Source organism: Xyrauchen texanus, chromosome 2 (assembly GCF_025860055.1).
Source record: "Xyrauchen texanus isolate HMW12.3.18 chromosome 2, RBS_HiC_50CHRs, whole genome shotgun sequence".
In the NCBI taxonomy this organism is placed as follows: domain Eukaryota; kingdom Metazoa; phylum Chordata; class Actinopteri; order Cypriniformes; family Catostomidae; genus Xyrauchen; species Xyrauchen texanus.
The window spans coordinates 29,464,854-29,486,518 of NC_068277.1; the positions used below are offsets into that span (position 1 = coordinate 29,464,854).

General features: G+C 36.6%; 1 protein-coding gene across 2 annotated transcripts in view; it reads left to right on the top strand.

Moving 5' to 3' along the window:
• The first annotated feature begins 3,978 nt into the window (after nucleotides 1–3,978).
• Nucleotides 3,979–21,665, top strand: part of golm2 (golgi membrane protein 2) — a 35,155-nt gene continuing 17,468 nt past the window's right edge. For both annotated transcript variants that reach the window (XM_052138469.1, XM_052138472.1), the window contains exon 1: nucleotides 3,979–5,329. In XM_052138469.1, coding sequence (XP_051994429.1) covers nucleotides 5,000–5,329 — 330 coding nt within the window. In that variant the 5' untranslated portion in view covers nucleotides 3,979–4,999. The remainder of the gene's footprint in view (nucleotides 5,330–21,665) is intronic.

Consider the following 21,665-nt stretch of genomic DNA (forward strand, 5'->3'; position numbering starts at 1 on the left):
TCCTACGGACATTGTGTGAAATATTGGACATATGTGGTCATTATGTGCCACTGCAGGACAGAAAACTCAATTATCAACATACCTCAGTGTGTAATTATTATTTTCAGTGTTGCGTAATAAAAATGTGTCTGTTTGTATTTTCTCTATAGATCACTTTATTATCCCTCTTTGCATATTATTTGGTTAGGAAAACATTACTTTTATGAGGCTTTGGGTAACCATGAGTCCCTGACAAAGAGCAGGCTTATTTCAGCACTGCATCTCATTAAATCTCACTGTGATTCAGCTGAAAATATAGTTGTTTTTCATCAAGACTCAAAGAACCGACAGAGTATTTGCTTTGCTGTTAAATAAAAGTTTTTTTATTTTTTTATTAGATTTGATAATCCATTATAAGAGCACTTGATAAACTTCTCCAGGATATTGAATGATTCCCCCAGTCAATTATTTGTTACTCTAGGTGGCAAATACTTGTTTCTCAAATATCTCAAAACATATTTCTCGCATACTTTTTGAGGCTTTGTAAAGTGAGGTTCAAAGGAACAATTTGGTGAAATTCTATCAAAATCAATCACGGTCATCTCTGCATGCCATTAGGCATTTCTGATTCTTGAAATGTACATAGTTTTCTTATCTAAAGTGATGTGTGTATTTAATTCAACCGCAAGTATCAAGTGAATAAACAAATTTTTATGGGGGGGTAAAATGTCCGCAGGCCGGATAATCGTTTGTTTAGCAAATCAGAAGACTTTCTGCTTGTCAGTCGTTGTCAAGCAAAACAGAACCCTTTTTTATCACAGTAAACCTGCAAGGTTAGCAACACAATGCATAACGCAGCGGTTTAAATGGATGTCTATGGAGGAAATGCTTCAGAATAATGTGCTTTTGAGATGAAAGAGTTCATCACTTAATTACTTTTCTGCATGTTCGCTAATTTTCAACATGTTTTACCTAAACAATCAGTTTGTTATGAACTATGGGTGCCTTTCAATTAACTCCCTAGTTCAGTAGTCAGGGCCAGTGGTGGACGAAGTACACATACCATGTACTTGAGTTAAAGTAAAGATACTCAAGGTAAAATATTACTCAAGTAAAAGTAGAAGTGCTGCCTTTAAACATTCACTTGAGTAAAAGTACAAAAGTATTTGCCTTCAAATGTACTTAAGTATCCAAGTACAATGATTTTTTATGGCCATAATGTCCTATTATAATTTGTCACAAGACTCTTGCTTAACTCAGTCTACATGAAGACTAATGTCACTCTTGGCACACCAATCTATTAATAAAATGACATTAATTAGTCAGATATATATATATATATATATATATATATATATATATATATATATATATATTTGAATTGAATAAATTTTTTGTGTGTTTAATTTTGGAGGGAAGGGACTGTTCCCATAAGGTATAATACATTTACAGTATTTACTGTATATATTTTTCTCGAGTGTCTATGGTCATAATTATTAACATCCTAATGTTATGATACATTCACATAAACCTGCACAACGCCATTAAATATATATATATATATATATATATATATATACACACACACACACACACACACACAAACACACACACGCACACACACATATATATTCTATGTTATGGGAGCAGCCAATTTCCCTCCAAAATTAAACACAAAAACGTATTAATGCAGTGTTTCTGCTACTCCCCAGAAAAAAAATGCTATTATATGCAAGTCTTTTTAGTGTCAACATAATAAGCAATGTACATTATGTGTCAATATTTACCGATAATTGCTGCAATAATAGCTGCTGCTCTCTGCCCCGCTTAAAATCATTGGCAACGCAATTTGTTTGGAACTATTGAGAGCTACACGAATCACGTGACCGCGCGGCGGTGAGATCACTGTCGCAACCGTCTGTTCGCAACTCTCATATTTAACGGCTCTGGGGTGCGTTTCCCGTACAACGACGTAACTTGCTGCTCCACTACCGTAGTACGATGCACTGTTGAAGAAATCAACTTGCTAGTCACGACTGTTTCCCGAAACCGTATTGTCGCAAATTGGTTGTTCAACCACGTTGGTTAATGATGTCACACATGTGGTGGAGTAAAAACTACTTTTAATGAATCTGTTTGTGATCGAATTCATGCTAGATGTTTTGCTATAAATAACGGACATGTCATCTGAGGACTATCTCATATTTTTCTCAGTTATTTGCTTTATTTCCAGATTCAATCATAAGCTCGTTCTTACGCACTAGAGCACGTTCACACATGCGCACTCTTCAAAAACGGTGCTTTAAATCTATTGACAAACTAAAAGACATAAAGGACATTTGTATGTCTTCTAAATAAAAGATACTGATTGTACTGAATGTCATCTTGCTTATTTGGCTCAAGATAATAATTTATTAAGCCCACATGTTATAATAGCAAGAAACTCTGCTTCTAACCACAGGTCGAGAGCTGTCGTTCCAACCACACAACTCTGCGATGCTGTTTGCGAATGTTCGTTGGAACGATGGTTTCGGGAAACACCGACTCGTTGAACTATGATGATAACGACGAAACTTGCGACCATAGTTGGCTAACGATGCTTTTGGGAAACGCACCCCTGGTTTGCGCTTAGTAGATGCCGCCAAGGCAAGTTCAAAACAAAGCACGTGCGCTGTACTGTGATTGGTGGCTTGTTTGACCATTTATGTTTTTATCCACTCATAAATAAAAAGGAACGACTGATTTTGAAAATGTAGTAGAGTAAAAAGTAAGATATTTGACTTTGAAATGTAGTGGAGTTAAAGTCTCCCCAAATTTAAATACTTCAGTAAAGTACAGATACGCAAAAAAGCTACTTAAGTACAGTAACGAATTACATTTACTTCGTTACTGTCCACCACTGGTCAGGGCACTAATCAGTCGGCCATTTTTAGGGCTCGCAGAATCGTTCAAGTGCATTGAAATATTCGCTCCCTAAAAAAATACCACAATGCACCTTAAAAACTTGGGAGCATCATTGCACACCATATGTTCCCTTACCAGAAACGTCGTCATGTTTTAAGTCTTTCAAGTCGTTAGAAGACGAGCACAAGTGTAAACCTATTAAGTCCAAACATTATTTTCTCTTTAAAAGATATGTTGTTTGCAATGTCTTCTATTCATAATTACAAAGCAACGGGAAAAATGTTTTTAAATATTTTAGTTGTTATAAGGTTTAAAATACACTGCTAAATATATTTGCATTTAAATATTTTGCCATTTTTCTTTTACAATAACACTGTAGGCCTACGTTTGAATATCTTAAATGAAAATGAACGATAGTGTCCATTTATACAGCAATGGTGCTGATTAACAGCAGCGCTTCTGTGCAGCACATTTCGTGTCGCAGGTGATTGAATCATAAGTGTCCCAATGTTCAGTGGCTCAGTACCCTTACCAGTGCCCGAATTCGTGTTCAAGACACAGGGAGCTAGGGAGATTATTGAGACACAGCGTATTTGTGGAGTTTACTAACATAAAATTGACGTTTTACATTAAACATTTGGTGACAGGTAAGTGTCAGTTACGGCTCTCTTATTCATTGTATGGCAAATGGTGACTTACTGTCATAACACGCTAGTTGACCGTGGTACGCTCTCTCCTTTGGTAAAAGCGCGGAGGTTTGATCACAACGTCCTCTTGTGTGCGTGCGTGCGTGCGTGCGTCTGTCTTTGAAATGCGGAATATTGGGTGGCTATTTCAGCGTCTAGTCTGGTGGAAGATCCGAAACGCCTAAAATCGCTTACAACCAACACCTTAAAGTTTCCTCATAATTTAGACGTTTTGGATTTTTAGGATTTATGTTCATTCCAGCGCCACAGACCCACCTTCTCTTATTATTTTAGCGTCCAATTAAAATCGAGTGAAAGTAACAGTTGCACGCACAGCCAATCAGAAACGTCCAATTCATTCGATTGTATTCACTGATTGGATGTCGCAGCTGTCAGTCATGTACTGCCATACACTTTACACGCTGGACGACATTTTTGCTCGAGTTTATCGAGACGTCTAACCTAAGTACAGTAAGATAACGGAACGAGTAAGATATGCGATGCTTTTTGATCTTTCATTTATATATACATAAACATTGTATGCTGGTTTACCTCTAGCACACTGTCAGGACCGAAAAGAGAGCAGGAGGACTGGAGTTGAGTTATAAGCGAACTCCACAGCTAGCTTTGTGTGTGTGGACAATCAAAACTGCAAGGAGTTTAATTCAAATACGCGTTAAACGCTTATTATCCGTTTGTTGATACGGTGTAATACATGTGGTGCATTTGCAGAATACTGTACATCAGATTCCTTACTGACAGGCAGTGTCAGGTGTGATGCTAACTGTCTGATAGCCTGTGCTCTGTTGCTAATGTTAATGGTTCTTTTTACATGCAATAATTCGGTTGGGGGTTCTTTATTAATCGTTGTGTTGCTAAAAGAGCTCTGGTTCGTATTGTTTGACTGAAGCTAACACACAGCTGTTGCTTCACTTGTTCTGTATTCACTTTTTGACGTAATTATAAGCTAATACTATTAACACAGTGGATCGCTGTATTCACAAGTGTATATATACCACACTCGATCATGACTGCAGATCTGCAGAGTTGACCTTAACCGAATAAAAATGCATGATCTAGCGCTGTAGAATCAGAAATCTCAAGACTGTGCTGTTAGCTCTCAGATAGATAGGCCACGTCGCCTGTGTGTGTTGATGTATGTGATCTACTGAGAGGCGTTGTGTGAATGTAAACAAATAAAAACGTTAAGTCGCCAACTGTGCGGAAGGGACACGGGAGATACGTCAAAGTAGTTCTGTCATCAACTTCAGGACATCGCACGCCTGCTTTAAGACATATGGGAAAACATCGCGGGAACATGTGTTTCGTTTAAACATTCATAGATTTATAACTTAGTGAAGAATTGCACACGCATTGAAACGTCCTACGCTCACACAAAGACGGATCGTTATCTGTGCTAGTTTGATTACATGATGATCGGGTTCAGCGCGAATCGACGCGGAGGTCGCCTCCCGTCTTTCATCCTGATCGCGTTATTGGTGATCGTCGTCATTCTGGCGTTTAACTACTGGAGCGTGTCCACAAAACACGGGCGGCTGCTGGACGAGCTGGCCGAAGTGCAGACGCAGGTGAAGCGCACGGACGCGGCGCGCTCCCGCTTGGAGAAGAGAAACTCCGAGCTGATGATGCAGGTGGACACGCACAGGAAACAGATCGATCAGAAGGACGGAGACTACAGCGTGCTGGAGAGCAAACTGCAGGCCAGGGATGGGATAGTGAAATCCTGCACCGACGAAAAGGTTTGTGATAGACCATAAAGGCTCAAAAACCATAGGTTGATTCTCACGAACCCTATGTATAATATGTAGGGGTCCTATGTTCTGGCCTTTATTCCAAAATCAAAATAGACAAATAAGAAATTGCACTCACTGAGCACTTTATTAGGTACACATGTGCACCTATTTATTCATGGGATTCTCTAATAAGCCAATCGTGTGGCATCAGTGCATTGCCTCAAATCATGCAGATATGGGTCAAGAGCTTCAGTTAATGTTCACATCAACCATCAGAATGGGGAAAAAATTGATCTAAGTGATTCTGGCAGTGGCGTTGTTCTTTGGCATTGTTCTTTTTTATGAAATGATGCACATTTTACTCCCAAATTCTCATATATGCAATGCAATGCCAAAAAAAACAAAAAACAGATGGGCTGGTTTGAGTATTTCTGTAACTGCTGATCTTCACAACAGTCTCTAGAATTTACTCTGAATGTTGCCAAAAACAAAATAAAAAATCATCCAATGACCGTCAGTTCTGCGGACGGAAACCCTTGTTGATGAGAGGTCAACAGAGAATGGCCAGGCTGGTTTGAGCTGACAGAAAGGCTACTGTATCGCTGATAACTGATCTGAACTATTTTAGTAAGCAGAATAGCATCTCAGAATGCACAAGTCGAACCTTGAGGCGGATGGGCTACAACAGCAGAAGACCACTTCTGCACTTTATTAGGACCATAGTATTCCTAGTAAAGTGCTCAGTGAGTGTATATTGCATATAGAAAATCATGCTTATTTTTTAGAGCCATTCATATTTTTTTTACATTGTTCTTTTTTATGAAAGTTGTGCACATTTTACTCCCAAATTCGCATAACTGCAATGCGATGCCAAAAAAAAAAAAAAAACGGTCATTATTATGGGTGTAAATCGTAAGTTTCATTATGAAATCGATTCTCTTAGCCAGCAATCCGATGTTTGCTGATACCTCTAAATCTGCCTAGATTTCGATTAAGGGGCATGCGATCAATTTGAAATTATATTACGTACCTATTTTGCACAATTGGTTGCATAAATTATCTCACAAATGCAACCAAAATAAAGTTTCAAAAGTATATTAAGCTCTCTGAAAAGTGCAAATCCAGTATCCACATTTAGACATCAACAACAAAATAAGTTATCAGTTATTGAAAACAATAATACAGAAAAATAAATATATAAAAAAACGTGATCATCAATATTCAAACATGATAACAGACGGTTTCGACTGATGTTACTACAGTCATAGACATCATTTTAGAAGTATTACATTGTTTGTATTGACATTTCCTTTCACACACAGTAGCCCTGCTCTGCGGTGGTAGAGACCGGGTCTCATTTTTCCAGTTATCTTCCATGAGTGTTGCTCATATTAGATCACATTAGGTCATATTTGGCCTCATATCCATCATAGCGTCTGCACTTTGAAAATTTTATTCTCTCGTGAAAAGTTAAAATCTACCAAAGTCAGAATAGGTCTTAAAGCAGATTTAAAACAATGGCGGTGATCTGTGAAATATCATAAATTATGTCAAACCTTGAGTTTATACTGATTCACCAGTCCTGATGGGAATTTAAAGAAGCCCTAATCTCCAATAATCTTTCAGAAGCAGGGTGTTTCAACCATTCACAAACAAATGGTCAGAGTAGGGCTTGGTTATAAAAAAATCTGGATATTTATCACAATAAATATCTCTTCTTGTGCTCTATTTCTTTAACTGTTGCTCATTGCTGGTCTCTCGCTCATCAGAACAGTGCACATACAAGATTCTTGATTGATTTCTTAAGCAGCAATCCACTATTTGTGTCACTTTACTGTCACCTGTGGTAGAGAAAGGAGAAGCTGACATCTGCACTCTCACAGACGCAGATAACTTGTAGCTATCCTGGACCAGCAACTGGTCGTTATAGGCTAAAGATCGATTCATTCTAAATTTATATTTTAGTATTGTTAAAAAAGAAAAAATTGGAGGACAATGGGTATATTTATGTTTCTTCTCATTTTTAATATCAGTTATGTACATAGGGGTGTTCTGTGTTATATTTGATTTAGTTCAGTTCAAGTTTATTGCATTATTTTAATGTCATAGGTGTTACTCTGATGGTGTTTTGTTTTTGCGTCTGTATGTACATTTGTATTTATTACAGTATTGCTTGTAGGCCAATCTTGATTAACTTTAATTCATCATGTGGCCTTGTGTAGATTACTGCAGTGATAAACAATACATTTTAAAGTGAAGGCAGACTTTCATAGTTCCAGAAGGTTAGTATATCACATTTATAGCATTTAATAATATAAATTGCATTGAACCGTAAAATATACTGGCATCGGGATTCCTTCCCGTAAAGCCTGAAACATGGTAAAGTATTTTTTTACAGTCAATTTCTGGCATTACAGCTGCCAATATTTTACTGTAAATTTTATGTTTTGGTAGCTCTTGACTACACTCTCGCGAAGTCAAAGACCTCTCCATGCATTAGCAAATCTGTGACTACATTTCCATTGTGAAACATTCCACCAAATCATGGCAACACAAATGCCTGCATGCAAAAGCCAATGCAATTTAATACATTTCCTCAGACTTGTCCATGTGTCATGGGTTTAAGATTAGAATCCGTTTCCTGCTTGTAATACCACTGTAGCAATCCTGTTTCATGTATTGTATATCAAAGGTGGAGGACCGGTGTGTCAACAAGCACCCATAAAGATACACCCACTCAATTTTACTTTCCTGTTCAAGATAATCTGGGTCTTTGACTTTTCAGGTTGTATATGGTAGAAAAATCATTAGCCATATTATTTTTTGTTCAATTATTAATCATTATAGTAAATGCTATCTATTTATTCAAAGTGGTAGCAACCCAAGATGATTTGAGCATTTTCAGATGTAATTCAATCTGTTGGAAAATTGGATAGCAAAGATGATAATTAGATGTGGCAGAATCTTGAATTTATATTGTTAATGTAGTTAAATTTAAGTTATCTGGTAACTGACAAATGGACATGAACAAACTTTTTTTCAACATCAAGATTATAGGTTAAAGTTTCTATAAGGGAAAGTGCATTTTTAGATGCTGCAACTGCTCACCATTTTTCTGATTAAGTTTTTCACCACTTTTAATCAACTCTTTTCCTTCAGTTCATTTCAATGGTCCTGCCATGTAAAAACATGTTACAAACAAGTGCAATTATTCCATGTAATCTTTCAGTTAATTTAAGGCCATAAATAATACATACACAATAATTATAAAACATTTAGAAAAATGCTATTTAAAACAAGTTATTAAGCTATTTTGTCTTGTTTCCAAGAGTTAATGTCCAATATGCTAGCATTCACACAAACAGGTTAATCTTTAACCGATTTTATGCTTAGTAATGCTGACAATCTCTTGTTATTATCTGGAGGCATCACACCACAGGACTGAAATCTTGAACATCCAAGTAGTTCAACATAAAAACATTTATTTAATATTTTGAGGTAAAACTCTCCCTCTTACCTTGAAAAATGTCTTGTTTACTTACTGTCGGGGTTATGATTACCAACATTTTCAAGGATCCCCAAGAGATTGCCCAGTTATGGATTTTGTGAGTCACTCCTTATAGTAAATAATAGAATAGACGTAGTTGGTAAAGAATTGTACTTTTTTTTTTTTTCTGGCAGTATGTTAATGCATGCCCAGCCTTTTCTGAATCTAGTTACTCAATTTCATAATGACAATAGTATATCTTTCCACATTGTGATTTTGATATGTATTTTGATTGACAGTTGAATACATTCCTGATGGATACAAGTCCTGTCGTGCTTTTCTTCTGTGTTAGAAAGTACCATAGGTGCTTATACGGCTTTAGGACTCTAAGCGATGTCAGTCAGAAAGAAGAATAAATATCTTTACTGAACATTTTTTATTTAAATAGAACAGACCTCGAATAGTCTTTAGCACAATACAGTCACATATTTATTAAAGGATTACAAGGAGGTTTGGCTGTGTGTGGCTGCAATAATACTGAAGTTACATGCACTATAGATCAAAATATGAATAACAGAGAACATTGTGTATGACTTGACAGCTGAGTATGTGTAATAGATTTGCATGTACCATCTAGTCTAACATTTGTTAAACCAATAATTAAAATATAAATTATATCTGTCATGTACAGGCTGATTAGGCCCATCATGCAGGATCATATAACAAAATATTAATGGCATATAAAACTATTTTTTATCAAGTCAAGGCACGTTCATTTCCAAAGATATTTTAGAATATAAACATAAAATATTGTAATGGGTGAAGAAAATAATAGTAAATAACCAGTTTTCCTTATGACACATATAAATATAAATGAATGACTGGAAGCTGAACAATCTTAATTTAGAAACACCCTTTTTTGTAAAAAAATTTCATCCCTAAACATAAACTTGGCTATTACACTTGACTTCATGTCACATTGTCAAACTGAGCTGAAACTATAATATAAATAATTGTGTTGTACTACGGTACGTTTTTTAGTACTGTGGTACCTTTTTAGTACCATGCAACACAACTCAGAAATACATCAGATTATTTCATGTTGACTTTAGTTGTACGTGACGAATGAAGATGCTCAAAGCTGAGGTGTTTGTCTGGATCTACGATTGTGGCTTTGAGCCAGATATTGAAAGAGAACCAAGAAGAAGCACTTTAAGTGGTTTGGAGTGATGCCTTGAGCCTCTCTGTCTCTCTCACCTGCTTAACAGGAGGGGTGCTGAGCTCTTCTTTTATCTCCTCTAATTGATGCTTTAATTACTGACCCTCCATGTGTGATTCCTCATTAATTCCTTGCGTGTGTGTGTGTGTGTGTGTGTGTGTGTGTGTGTGATGTATTGAAAGTCCTTAATTGTATGCCCCCTTTAATTAAGGAGCTTACAAAAGCTTTTGCGCATGTCAGGCATATGTCTTTCTCTGTTGCGTTGTGTCTCATTGTCACAGATTCTGTGTTGAACGAAAGAACTCGCCTGGTGTGTGCTAAATGATTATTAGAACAATTATTTGATTATTCAGTGTATATTGCAACTATTAATCATTAGCACTTAACCGATTACTCTGCCTGTGTCCCGACTTAAACGGTTGTACTAAACGTGTTTTCCATTTAAACATTTCTAAAAATCCTTATAACAAGATACATTTACTTGAGAAGCAACATATACGATATTTAGACTTGCTTTAAGAGAATGTATCTTAAATATGTGTATTTTGTATATATAAGTGTATTTTGTATATAAGTGCATTTTTTCACTTGGTTATAATTCTGAGTGCAGTAAAGACAAAATACACTTCTATTCAAGATCTATTCTCTAAAAGCAAGTCTAAATATCTTATACGCTTCTCAGATGAATTCATCTTTTTTAAAATGATTTCTAGATTGTATTTTTAATATTATATTTAACATTCTCAGATTATAACTTTTTCTTCTGCAGTATAGCTGCTGAAAAATGTACTTTACATATTTACATATGTACTTACATATTTATATTGGAAAACAAGCAAAAACAAAATCTAATTGTTGCAGTGTATAATGGGGCGAAGATTACCTCTCTCACCTTTCTGTTGACTTCAATCCATCTTTAACTCACAAAAAAACAAACTCTGGTTTTAATAAAGCTGCATAGTGCCAATTTTCTTCACGATAAGAAATGCTAAGTGACACATTCAATACGTCACGAGACATCACGTTATAACCTAGCTGCAGCAAGTGCGGGCTCAAGGGACAAGTGTCCCTGCAACAGAGTGTGCATCAGCCGGGTGCAGTTTCAATCTCTCCCCCTTAGATCAGGACATCGTGCAACTCCTAGAAGAGGCGCTGACCACACCGAGAAATGCCAGTTTTGGAGTTTGTAGTTATTGATATGATCTGCTTCCCTATTATGTGTCTTTAATAAAGCTATGACACGTTAAATATAACTGCATTAAAGATGTAACATCGGGATGTTTCCTTTAAAGACGCTTGACAGACAAGTTTAGCTCCAGCTCCACTTATTCCACAACGAGAGTGCTTCTGTATTTACTTACTTTCTATTTTTGCATTGTAATTCCCTCATACTTTGCAATCTACATCACCTGAAGCTGTTTGCATCTGGACTGTGATTTGTGTAATTCTTCCTCTCCTCAGTCAGGTGCGAGGTGCAGTGCTGCTCTCGTCATTAGAGTTTAACATAATCTCACGTTACGTTAAATGCGATCAAACAACTGTTTGACAACGAAAATGTTTTTATTGTTGACATTGTAGATAACGTCGACTAACCGTTTCAGCCCTAGTGTGCACTTCTCCAGCCTTGTGCGTGTCCTGTCCCAGACAGAAAGTCACGCTGTTGGAGTTTGTTGCCGTAATCTTTGTTATGCTGCTTTCCATTCAGCTTGGATTTGTGGAAAAGTGCACTGGAATGCCACTTGATTTTGGACACCCAACTTGGAAACACATGTGGTAACCTACATCTCTGATTTAATCAAGATGCAGGTGTGTGACATCTCGCAAACATTTCGGCACCCAGAGAGATTTATCAATGATAAACATTCACTTTTATTAAATAATATACATTGAGTCAATGTTTCTACATTACATGATAATGAAAAGGACCGCAATATTTTCTTGTTTATTGTATACCTGTAGATCTATTAAACTGTAAATGCTTGCACTGCTGAATCGTTTATTGTCGACCTAGGGCTGTGATGATTATGAAATTTGGCTGACGATTAATTGTCAAACAAATAATTGTGATTATGACGATGAATTGTCTCGTTCTGGGTTTTCACGATTGTCATATAAATTGTGAGATTTTTAAGGTGTGCTTTTTTTTCTGCATGTGTTCATACACCCTAAGAAGTAATTTTTACATATACAGTGTAACTTCAAATATTTAAATCAAACAATAAAATAGGAATAATCTATGATTTCCTTTTAATTAATTTTATTTTATTTTTGCAGGTGTTTGGTTTGAACCTCTGCTGACAGTGTGTGCGTGAGAGTGCTTCACACGCACTCTTCAGCACAGGAGCTAATTGACATCTGCGGTGCACCTCAGTGACGCTCGAACTGGGAGCTGACACTCTGAATGAGACACAAACATGCCGGTCATGGCATTAATACAGGATATTCGCTTAAAATTCCCTTATTTGGGCATTAAAATGTGATTTGAACGTGAATGCCCAATAATTGCGGTTGTCTCAAAAAAACGCAGCTAGATCAAATAACCGCAATCAGATGGTTATTTAATAATCACGACAGGCCCAATAAGACCCCTCTTTAACATGTTTGTGTATAGGTGTCTATGAATTTTGAATTGAGTGAAAACTCATGTCACGCATTTTCATTATTGATCATCGTTTTCATGATCAATCGCTGCTGTCACTTCGAGTACTCATGGTCATCCCTGGCCAGTATCTTTTTTTTATTTTTAGGGCCCAAGCACAAAGTGCGTAGGACCCTATTGTTTTCGTTAGGATTATTATTATTATTATTATTATTATTATTATTATTATTATTACGACTTACGGGGCACTTTTGGGGCTCTTAACATGCTCAAAAACTCTTGAAACTTTGCACACGGGTCAGAACCTGCGGTCATTAGGGCCGGCCTGAAGCTGGTACCCGAGCGTGGCAGGGAGCTCGACAGCGCCCCTGGAACAGGGGCGAAAACTTGGTCTATAACTCAAACACGCTTGCATGTAATAATATGAAACTTCGGTACACATATAGATCTCATCATTTCATATATCCTTCATACTTTTACTTTTACCTCAGCCCAACAGGAAACCGTCTATTTAGGGTTGTTTGAAAAGCATACGCAATGGAATTTGGAATACTCCTCCCAGAGAACTCCACCAATCGCCACCAAACTCGGTCAGCATGATGTCAAGACATTGACCATGAAAAATTGCCGGCAGATTATTGATATCTCCAATGGTTTGGCCGTGGCAAGGAAACGAAATGATGGCGACGAAACAGTCAGAGTGTTATAACTTCTACATACATTAATTGATCTCGATGAAACTTCAGCGGTGTGTTACGCTGTAAGAGGCCGATCGCATGGATGTGACTATTGTGAGTCAAAGCTATAGCGCCACCAACTGGCAGAAGGAAGTGTGTCACTTTCAAAATGCTTTAAAATCACCCACTTATTGTTACACGATTTACTTCAAAGTTTAGGTGTATAATGTAAACACACGGCAGATGTAGGCGTGTGAAAGAATTATTGATATCTTAAATACTGCTGTCGCGGCAGCTCTTCAAACTTGAATTTTCTTTTTGATGCCTGGTGCAGGGGCTCAGTAGCGCCACCTTCAGACAAAAGTGGGGTATTGGTTTCATACTTTGACCTACAGTCAGATATTTTGGTTTGAATGTGGAACACATTGCACAAGAACTTTGAAGCTCAAAAAGCACATAAATGAAGCTTAAACAGCAAGGAAGTGTGTTATAACTTCTGCATACATTACTTGATCTCGATGAAACTTAAGCAGTTTCTTCACTTGAAGAGGCCGGTCGCGTGGATGTGACTATTGTGAGTCAAAGTTATAGCGCCACCAACTGGCAGAAGGAAGTGTGTCACTTTCAAAATGCTTTGAATTCACCCCTTATGTCTCAATTGAACAAACAGTTGATAAAGAAATCGGTATCAATATATTGAATTATGAATTATTTCACTGATCAACTGTGATGTCGGTTAAGATGAAAATAAACTATTACTCTGTCTAAGCGATTATCTTTCTGAAACACGTCACAAAAACTTACAGAAGCGGATAACACAAACATGGCGTTGGAAATATACACTTATCAGTATAGTTATATTAAACTTGTCTATTTCAGTTATAAAGCTGTCTCATATGTAATTTCTCCTTTAATTCTATAATATAACCACTAGATGGAGGTCTAAGCACATTTTCTGTATTCTCGTTGTTTTAACGTAAGAAGAACACTTATGCGTGTTGACTGTTGAGAACGGTGTTTGGAGATTTTAAAAGACGCGGACCAGGCGGAAAAACAAGACATACTGCATCATTGCGTTCAATATTTTAACGAGGGCCACTCGTACGCTGTACACGGTGTAAGCATCAGCTTGAGGACTCTTCAAAATGTAGGTCTCAGTTCTGGATGGAGTTATTTGCAGACCTTAGAGATGCTGGATACTTCAACGGGAGTCGTGAGCGTCATTGCTTTGGTGATACAATAAAAAAATACTCTACAAAAAAAAAAAAAAAAAAAACAGGGTTTCCACGGGGTCTTAAAAAGTCTTAAAAAGTCTAAAATTTCAAAATCACAATTTAAGGCCTTAAAAATTCTTAAATTTGCTGAAGTATTGTGTTCTAGGTCTTAAATAATTTTTAACAGGTCTTAATTTTCCTACGTCCATGTAAATCTCATTTAAATGCTCCATAGCGCTTTGGAATGTTTCTTTTTTTACTTCCGTGGTGTTGTAGTTTCTTATTTCAGCTAGTCCAAATATAATTAGCTGTATTATGACTACAAAATAGACCAACATGCAACAGCCAGCTTTGAGCTTTCGTGTTATTGGCGCGAGTCTCTCGGATACAACAGAAAGGCGTTAAGCGTATTTTATTCAACTATGAGGAAGTGCAAGTTTAGCGATACTTGGCTTGAAAAATCTGAATTTAGGTGCTTGGTTAAACCTAGTTGCAAATAACGCATTTGAAGCCTACTGCTTATGCAAGAAAGCTATTAAATTGGGAATGTTGGGTGTACGGGGCTGGAGTCTAATTCAAAAAGTGAAAAATATCTAACTGCTGTCAAGGGTCTCCAGCAAACTACAGCCATTACGGCTTTGGAATAGCGGATGATGACTAATTTCCAAAATCACGGGACCGTTACGTGCTGATGTTCGACGAAAGTCTTCATCGCACCACCAAAACGAAACAGCTGGACCTGCACGTACGTTTTTAGGTCTGCTGCGAATGGGTCGAGACTGCAATAAATAAAAATAAAAAGGAATAGGCTACAATGAATGATCTATGGCAGGGCTAGTATAATGGTGGCCCCAGATCATCTTTATCTGACCCTCCAACAGTTTTTTTATTTTTAAAAACCCTCACAATCTGATATCAAAGTGCCCTCTCAGCAAAGGTTTAGCGCGATCATAGGCAACCGCATTCATCGGTGAGTTTAACAATGCTCATTGTGGCGTACAACACTATTCATCGGTGAGTTTAACAACGCTCAACTGCAGGTAAAGCAGCACTCAGAGGTGAGTTCAACCAAAACAACGCTAAACTGCATGTGGCTAATGTTTACACTCAGGGTACATTACGGCATGTTTTCCATAACGTTACGACGTTCTCAATATAATTCATAATCACACGTTTATAATGAACAACGCGTTATGGTTATTGTGTTATTAAAAACTGTGTACGCAGGTGTTACAGTTAACATGGTAACACTAAGTTACACCTGGTTTACTTGTATGTTACTGATTAAGAAGTAATGTAAAAAAAAACAGTTATAACTGCATGAAGATGAATGGTAACACAATACTGGCAAAATACTGTTTACATCTTGCAAATGCATATGATTCAAGACTACACCCCATTATCATTTAAAGTCATATGCACTGAAACGGCGTGCTGAAAACGGAGCTGTTTTTGAGCAGTTAAAATTTGTGTTTTCTTAAAACACTAATGAGAATTTTTAATAAAAGTATATTACAAAGTTTTCATTTAGACCCTAAAGATTCATATTAACTTGTACAAAAATGGCATTATATGACCCCTTTAAGGTTACAAATACACACACACACACACTCCATCATTGCAATCTTGACATTGCAGCCTGTTCATTATAGCCGTAATAAAATATAATAATAAAATAGTAAACCTACCATATAAAAATTACTCTGTTTAAATAGTCAGTAGTACAATTCAGTATCATTCACAGTAAGCACCGCTCCACTGTGATGTTTCCAAGCATATTTTTACGCATGCAAAGAGGATGATTTTCTACGTCGGTATTGGAGCGTGAGTAAAGTACAAAGCCTATAATAACTGGCAGAAGGCAGTAAGAGAAACAGGAAGTCTGTTATAACTTCTGCATACATTAATTGATCTCGACGAAACTTCAGCAGTGTGTTCGCTGTAAGAGGCCGATCGCATGGATGTTGCTATTGTGAGTCAGTTATAGCGCCACCAACTGGCAGAAGGAAGTGTGTCACTTTCAAAATGCTTTTAAATCACCCCCTTATGTCTCAAGTGAACAAACAGACCAACAGAAAGTCAGATATTTTGGTTTGAATGTGGATTTCTTGGAATTTGCACACATCTTCTCGACGGTCGAAGCGAGCTTACGTTATTGCCCGTCGTGCGCGGCGACCCTAAAGGCCCAAGGGTGGCGGTGCCACCGGCTTGGGCCCGTCATCGCTGCTCGCAGCTTTAATTATTATTGCATTTATACATACAGAGAGACAAACAAGAAATTTGCTAGAGTACAGAAAATTACAAATGCATTGAGAGAATTTTTTTTAATAAAAATACATAAATAAGTAAATAAGAGAGAACAAAAAGAGAAGTAAACACAAGAGATTGACAAGTACAAATTTAGAACGACAATATATGTGCTATATATATATATATATATAGGTGGGTATATGGTACTTTAGCGTATACCCTTTACTTTAACTTTAGCAAATTAACTTTTGTATATGTATTTTGATATATGTATACTAACATTAATGTCTAGAGTTAAGGAGAATAAAAACTATGTATATATTGGCTTTGTATTAGACAAGGGGTGTGTATGTATATTTATGTGATGTGGAATATGAATGAAATTTTGGACACTTCTTTATTTACTATTAGCTCCATACCACCGTGCATGGTGGCGATCCAGGGCTACCCAAGCGAGGTTCCACAAACCTGTCCCCAGGACCCCCCACTCCACACACTATGTCCCCGCAGCAACCCATTCCCAGATCAAAGGCCATAAAATTCTGCCTCTCAGGTCCCCTTGGTTGATGCCACCTCAATGTGGGTGGGATTATAGGCTGATCGTCATGGGTGCGCCACCTCTTCTGCCGTGACATCATCTTAAACGCTACACAAACATTACTGGCCATAAACAATAGCACGACTGTTAGCTGTTAGCTACTAGCTCATTGTGCTGCATAAAGCAGTTGTTGCATGGTGATTTTAGACAAGTGTAACAGTTAAATTGGCCTGGTTGTTTTTAGAAGAAAGCTTTCCAGAAGCTGGCATCTAAATAAAGTGAAGCTTTCAAGCAGAATATAATTTTAACATAACAAAACGTACCATCCTCCATCGTGGACTCCAACAACGCACTCTCCCTCCCACTGCTCGCTGGTCTATTGCCATAGATGGCATCCATTTGGTTGAACCACTTCCACTTTCTTCTGTTTGAACCACGTAGGCTGTTGTGGTCCTTGATGGTTCTGTAATCACTTAAGTTTTTAGGGTTTTTTTAACTTTTCCCTACACTTTTGGTAGGTCCGGTGGTAGCCATGTGCGGCCAACAGCTGAGACACTTCCTGAAAGACTTTTTCGTTTCAGGTTGTTTAGTTTGTCGCTAACGAGAGCCATGCACACAGCCATTTCTTTTTACAACTCGAAAATCGTATGAACAAATGATACTGCTCTCACTGTTGCTAACTTTAAAACTAGCTGGTTGATGTCCCGTATCCCGCAAGTCCAGTCACGCCGGTAGTGACGATTCTCTCTGACCAATCAGTGAGCTGCAGGGTTTTTACATCACATTTAGTATTAGGGGGAAAAAAGAAAATACATACACATGTGCTTTGTTATCATAACGCCTATACACACACACGGAAGAAGAAAAGAGAAAGGGAGAGCAAGTATCAGCTTACCGGCAAGTAGAATTCTTTGAGTAAGGAACATTTCTTGATGAAATTCTAAGTTTGTTTTTTCTGAAGAGGTGAATTATATTCTTAACATATTTAGAGAGAAGGTCCAGCCACAGTGATGCTTTGAGTTGTATTTTTGTCTTCCAATTAATAAGAATTTTTTGTGATGACCAAGGCTATCAGTAAAGCAGAGGTAGATTCAGCAGGTAATTTTAGCTCTGAAAGAACACGGATGATACAAATACTATATGAATTTTAAATATTTATGACATTTTTGTGATGTCCTTTTCCAAAGAGATATATGGGGGGACAGAACCACAATGCATGTATGTAAGTATCTGTTACCTGGAGTGAGCACTGTGTACATTTGTTTGATGTGTTAAAACCCATTATGTGCAATCTGTGCTCCGTTATATGTATTCCGTGATTAATCTTGTATTGAATTGTAAATTAGTATTTTTAGTGATTTTGAAGATGGAATTGCACATTTTTACCAAAACTGTGGATTAGATCTTTTTCCCCATTTATTAATGGGGATTGATATATGAATCATGCCAGAGTTTTATATAATTTTAGATTGTAGAGGGGATTATTTTTTACTTTTTAACAGGCTGTATTGTAACTACTGCACTTGTCCTATATATCAAACATTTGGCTGAGATCTGGAAAGATTAGATATTTGTTATTTTCAAAGAGGTGGTGCAAATGAGTGATGCCTATTTCTTTTCTTTTTTCCTTGTTCCTGTTGATTAAGAAATTAGGGTTGTTCCAGATTTATGTGTTTGTACAGGGTGTATTGTTGAATTTTGTTAGCATTCCACCAAACTGTCAGAGTTGTGGCTATTGTATTATTCCTAAAACAGCTATGCTTTCTAATTGATTTGCCTAAAAATGGTAAGTCTTGAAGTGAAATATTTTTCATTTACTATTTTCTATTTGAAGCCATTGCTGATCAGAGTGTGTGGGGTGAATCCATTTTGTGACAAAATATAGCTGTATATACAGCTATAGGAAAATATATTAGGGGCTTCTAATCCTCCTTGAGTTTTAGGTTTTTGTAAAGTTGCCAATTTTATTTTGGGCTTTTTATCTTTCCAATAATATTTACTAATTAATCTGTATAGTTTGTTAAACCAGCTGCTTGGTGGTTGTGTTGGTATCATTTTGTACAGATAGTTAACTTTTGGTAGTATTATAATTTGTATTGCTGTGATGCGGCCAATAATTGATAATGGTAGAGCTGACCAGCATTCTGTTGATTTTAAAAGTGGTGTAAAGTTGAGGTTAAATATTTCTTATTGCTTGGGGGAAATATTTAAGCCAAGTTAAGTGATATTGCCTATACTGACAAGAAATGTCAGGTTATGTTTGCAGATGTTGCCGTGTACAGATAAAATGGTTGATTTTTTTCCAGGATGTGTTGATAAGTTTAAAAACTTCATTGATTGAATCTGTTGGATTTTGTAAGAACAATATTATATCATCTGCATACAGACTAATCTTATAAAATGTTGTGTTTACCGTAATACATTTCATTTGGCGTATTGCAGATGCAGGTGGTTCTATAAATAGGGCAAACAGTTTTGGAGATAAGGGGCAGCCTTTTTTTGTTTCTCGATGTAGTTTGAAGTGTCCTGATATAATTCCATTTGTTAAAACTGCTGCTCTAGGTGAATGATAGAAGGCTTTGATCTGAATAAAAGTTTCCCTAAAAAAATTTTTTTAAGTACTGCAAAAAGAAAAGTTCAATTCACACGATATATGCCTTTTCTGCATCTTATGCTAGAATTTTACATTTTTTTTTTGTAAATAATTTTGCTATATGCATTAAATTAAAAAGACAACATGTATTAGTTGAAGAGTTTCTATTTTTTATAAATCTGGTTTTATCTAAATGGACAAGATCTGTTATGACAGATTCAAGTCTTGCTGTTAGTACTTTGCTGATCATTTTGATGTCTAAATTTAGTAATTTTTAGTGATATAGGGCGATAACTTGCACATGATGTTGGGTCTTTGTTTGGTTTTAGGAGTATGGAGATTAGGCCGGTGTTCATATGTGGTGGCACTGAAGTATTAAAGATTTCATTGGCCATTCTTAGAAAAAGTGGTGATATATTCCATAAGTGTTTATGGAACTCTGCAGGGTATCCGTCCATGCATGGTGCTTTGCTATTTGAGTGTTGTTTGTCTGAGTGTGTTTAGTGTTTCGTGTTGGAAGTGGAATTGTATCTAGTTGGGATTGTGGTCAGGGGTATAAAGTTTATTGTTGTATGTGCTGATTATATTGTTTATAGTCAATGGATCATGATTTGTATTCCCTTTTAAGTCTTTAATGATTGATTTTGTTTTTAACTGGCTTGACGCATATTTTCCTGATTTATCCTTGTATTCGAAGTTGATGAAAAGTAACCGTTGCAATTGAAACTGATTTTTTTAATTTAATTTTTTGGGTGTATGTTGTCTAATTGGAGTTTAGTTTCACTAATTTCATGTAGTATTTTGTCTGTTGGAGCTGTTGCATAGCAGTCATGCAATTGTTAAGTGTTTTTTCCAATTTGTTCTCCAATTCTTTAGCTGTTTCCCATAATAATGTTGATGAAATTGCTGTAGAGACATTGGTTTCCATAAAGAATGCCCACTCTTTTTTTATTATTTTTTTTTATTTTATTATTATTGATCAAAGCCATAATTTGCAAGGAGTGAGGTGTTCAAACGTCACCCTAAGCTTTTCTTCACTTTAAATTTGTTATTGAGGGTGAGACTAAAAAGGGAGTGGTCAGATATAGTGATGGTGTGTATTGTATTGTTTATTATGTCTGCAACGATGGAATTACTTGTTACGAAAAAAAAAAAACTATTCTGGAAAATGATTTGTGTACAGTTGAAAAAAAGGTTTATTCCTTTGTTGATGGAAGTCTCCAGACATCTCCTTGGCTGAATTCTTGCATGTATTGTTGAATTGCTTGAGATGAATGCCATTTTTCACTTAGGTTGGTCCATCTGTCTAAGGCTGGACATAAGACTATATTTAAATCACCACCTATAATTAATGTTGAAGAAGAGAAATCTTGTAAAGAGGCAAAGAAGTTATGGAAAAAAAGCTGGGTCATCTGTGTTCGGACCATAAATGCAAGGGATTGTTATGTTATAGTTGTTAATGCTGCCATTTAATAATAATGTATCTGCCTTCAGAATCACAGTATCATATAAACAAGATTTCATGATGATCAAGTTTGTAATACTTATCAATAGCTCACTCCTGACAACCCTTTTATAATTTTATTCTCTGTCTTTTTACAAATTGAAATTGATTAGATGTATCACCACTGGGGAACCCACGTGCTATCAATATATACTAGGTATTCAGCTGACCATACAACAGTATTATTGAGCACTGCATACATGCAGTGTACAGTAGACTTGTGTTTTGCTGTTTCTCTATGCTGTTATGCTGGTAGCAATT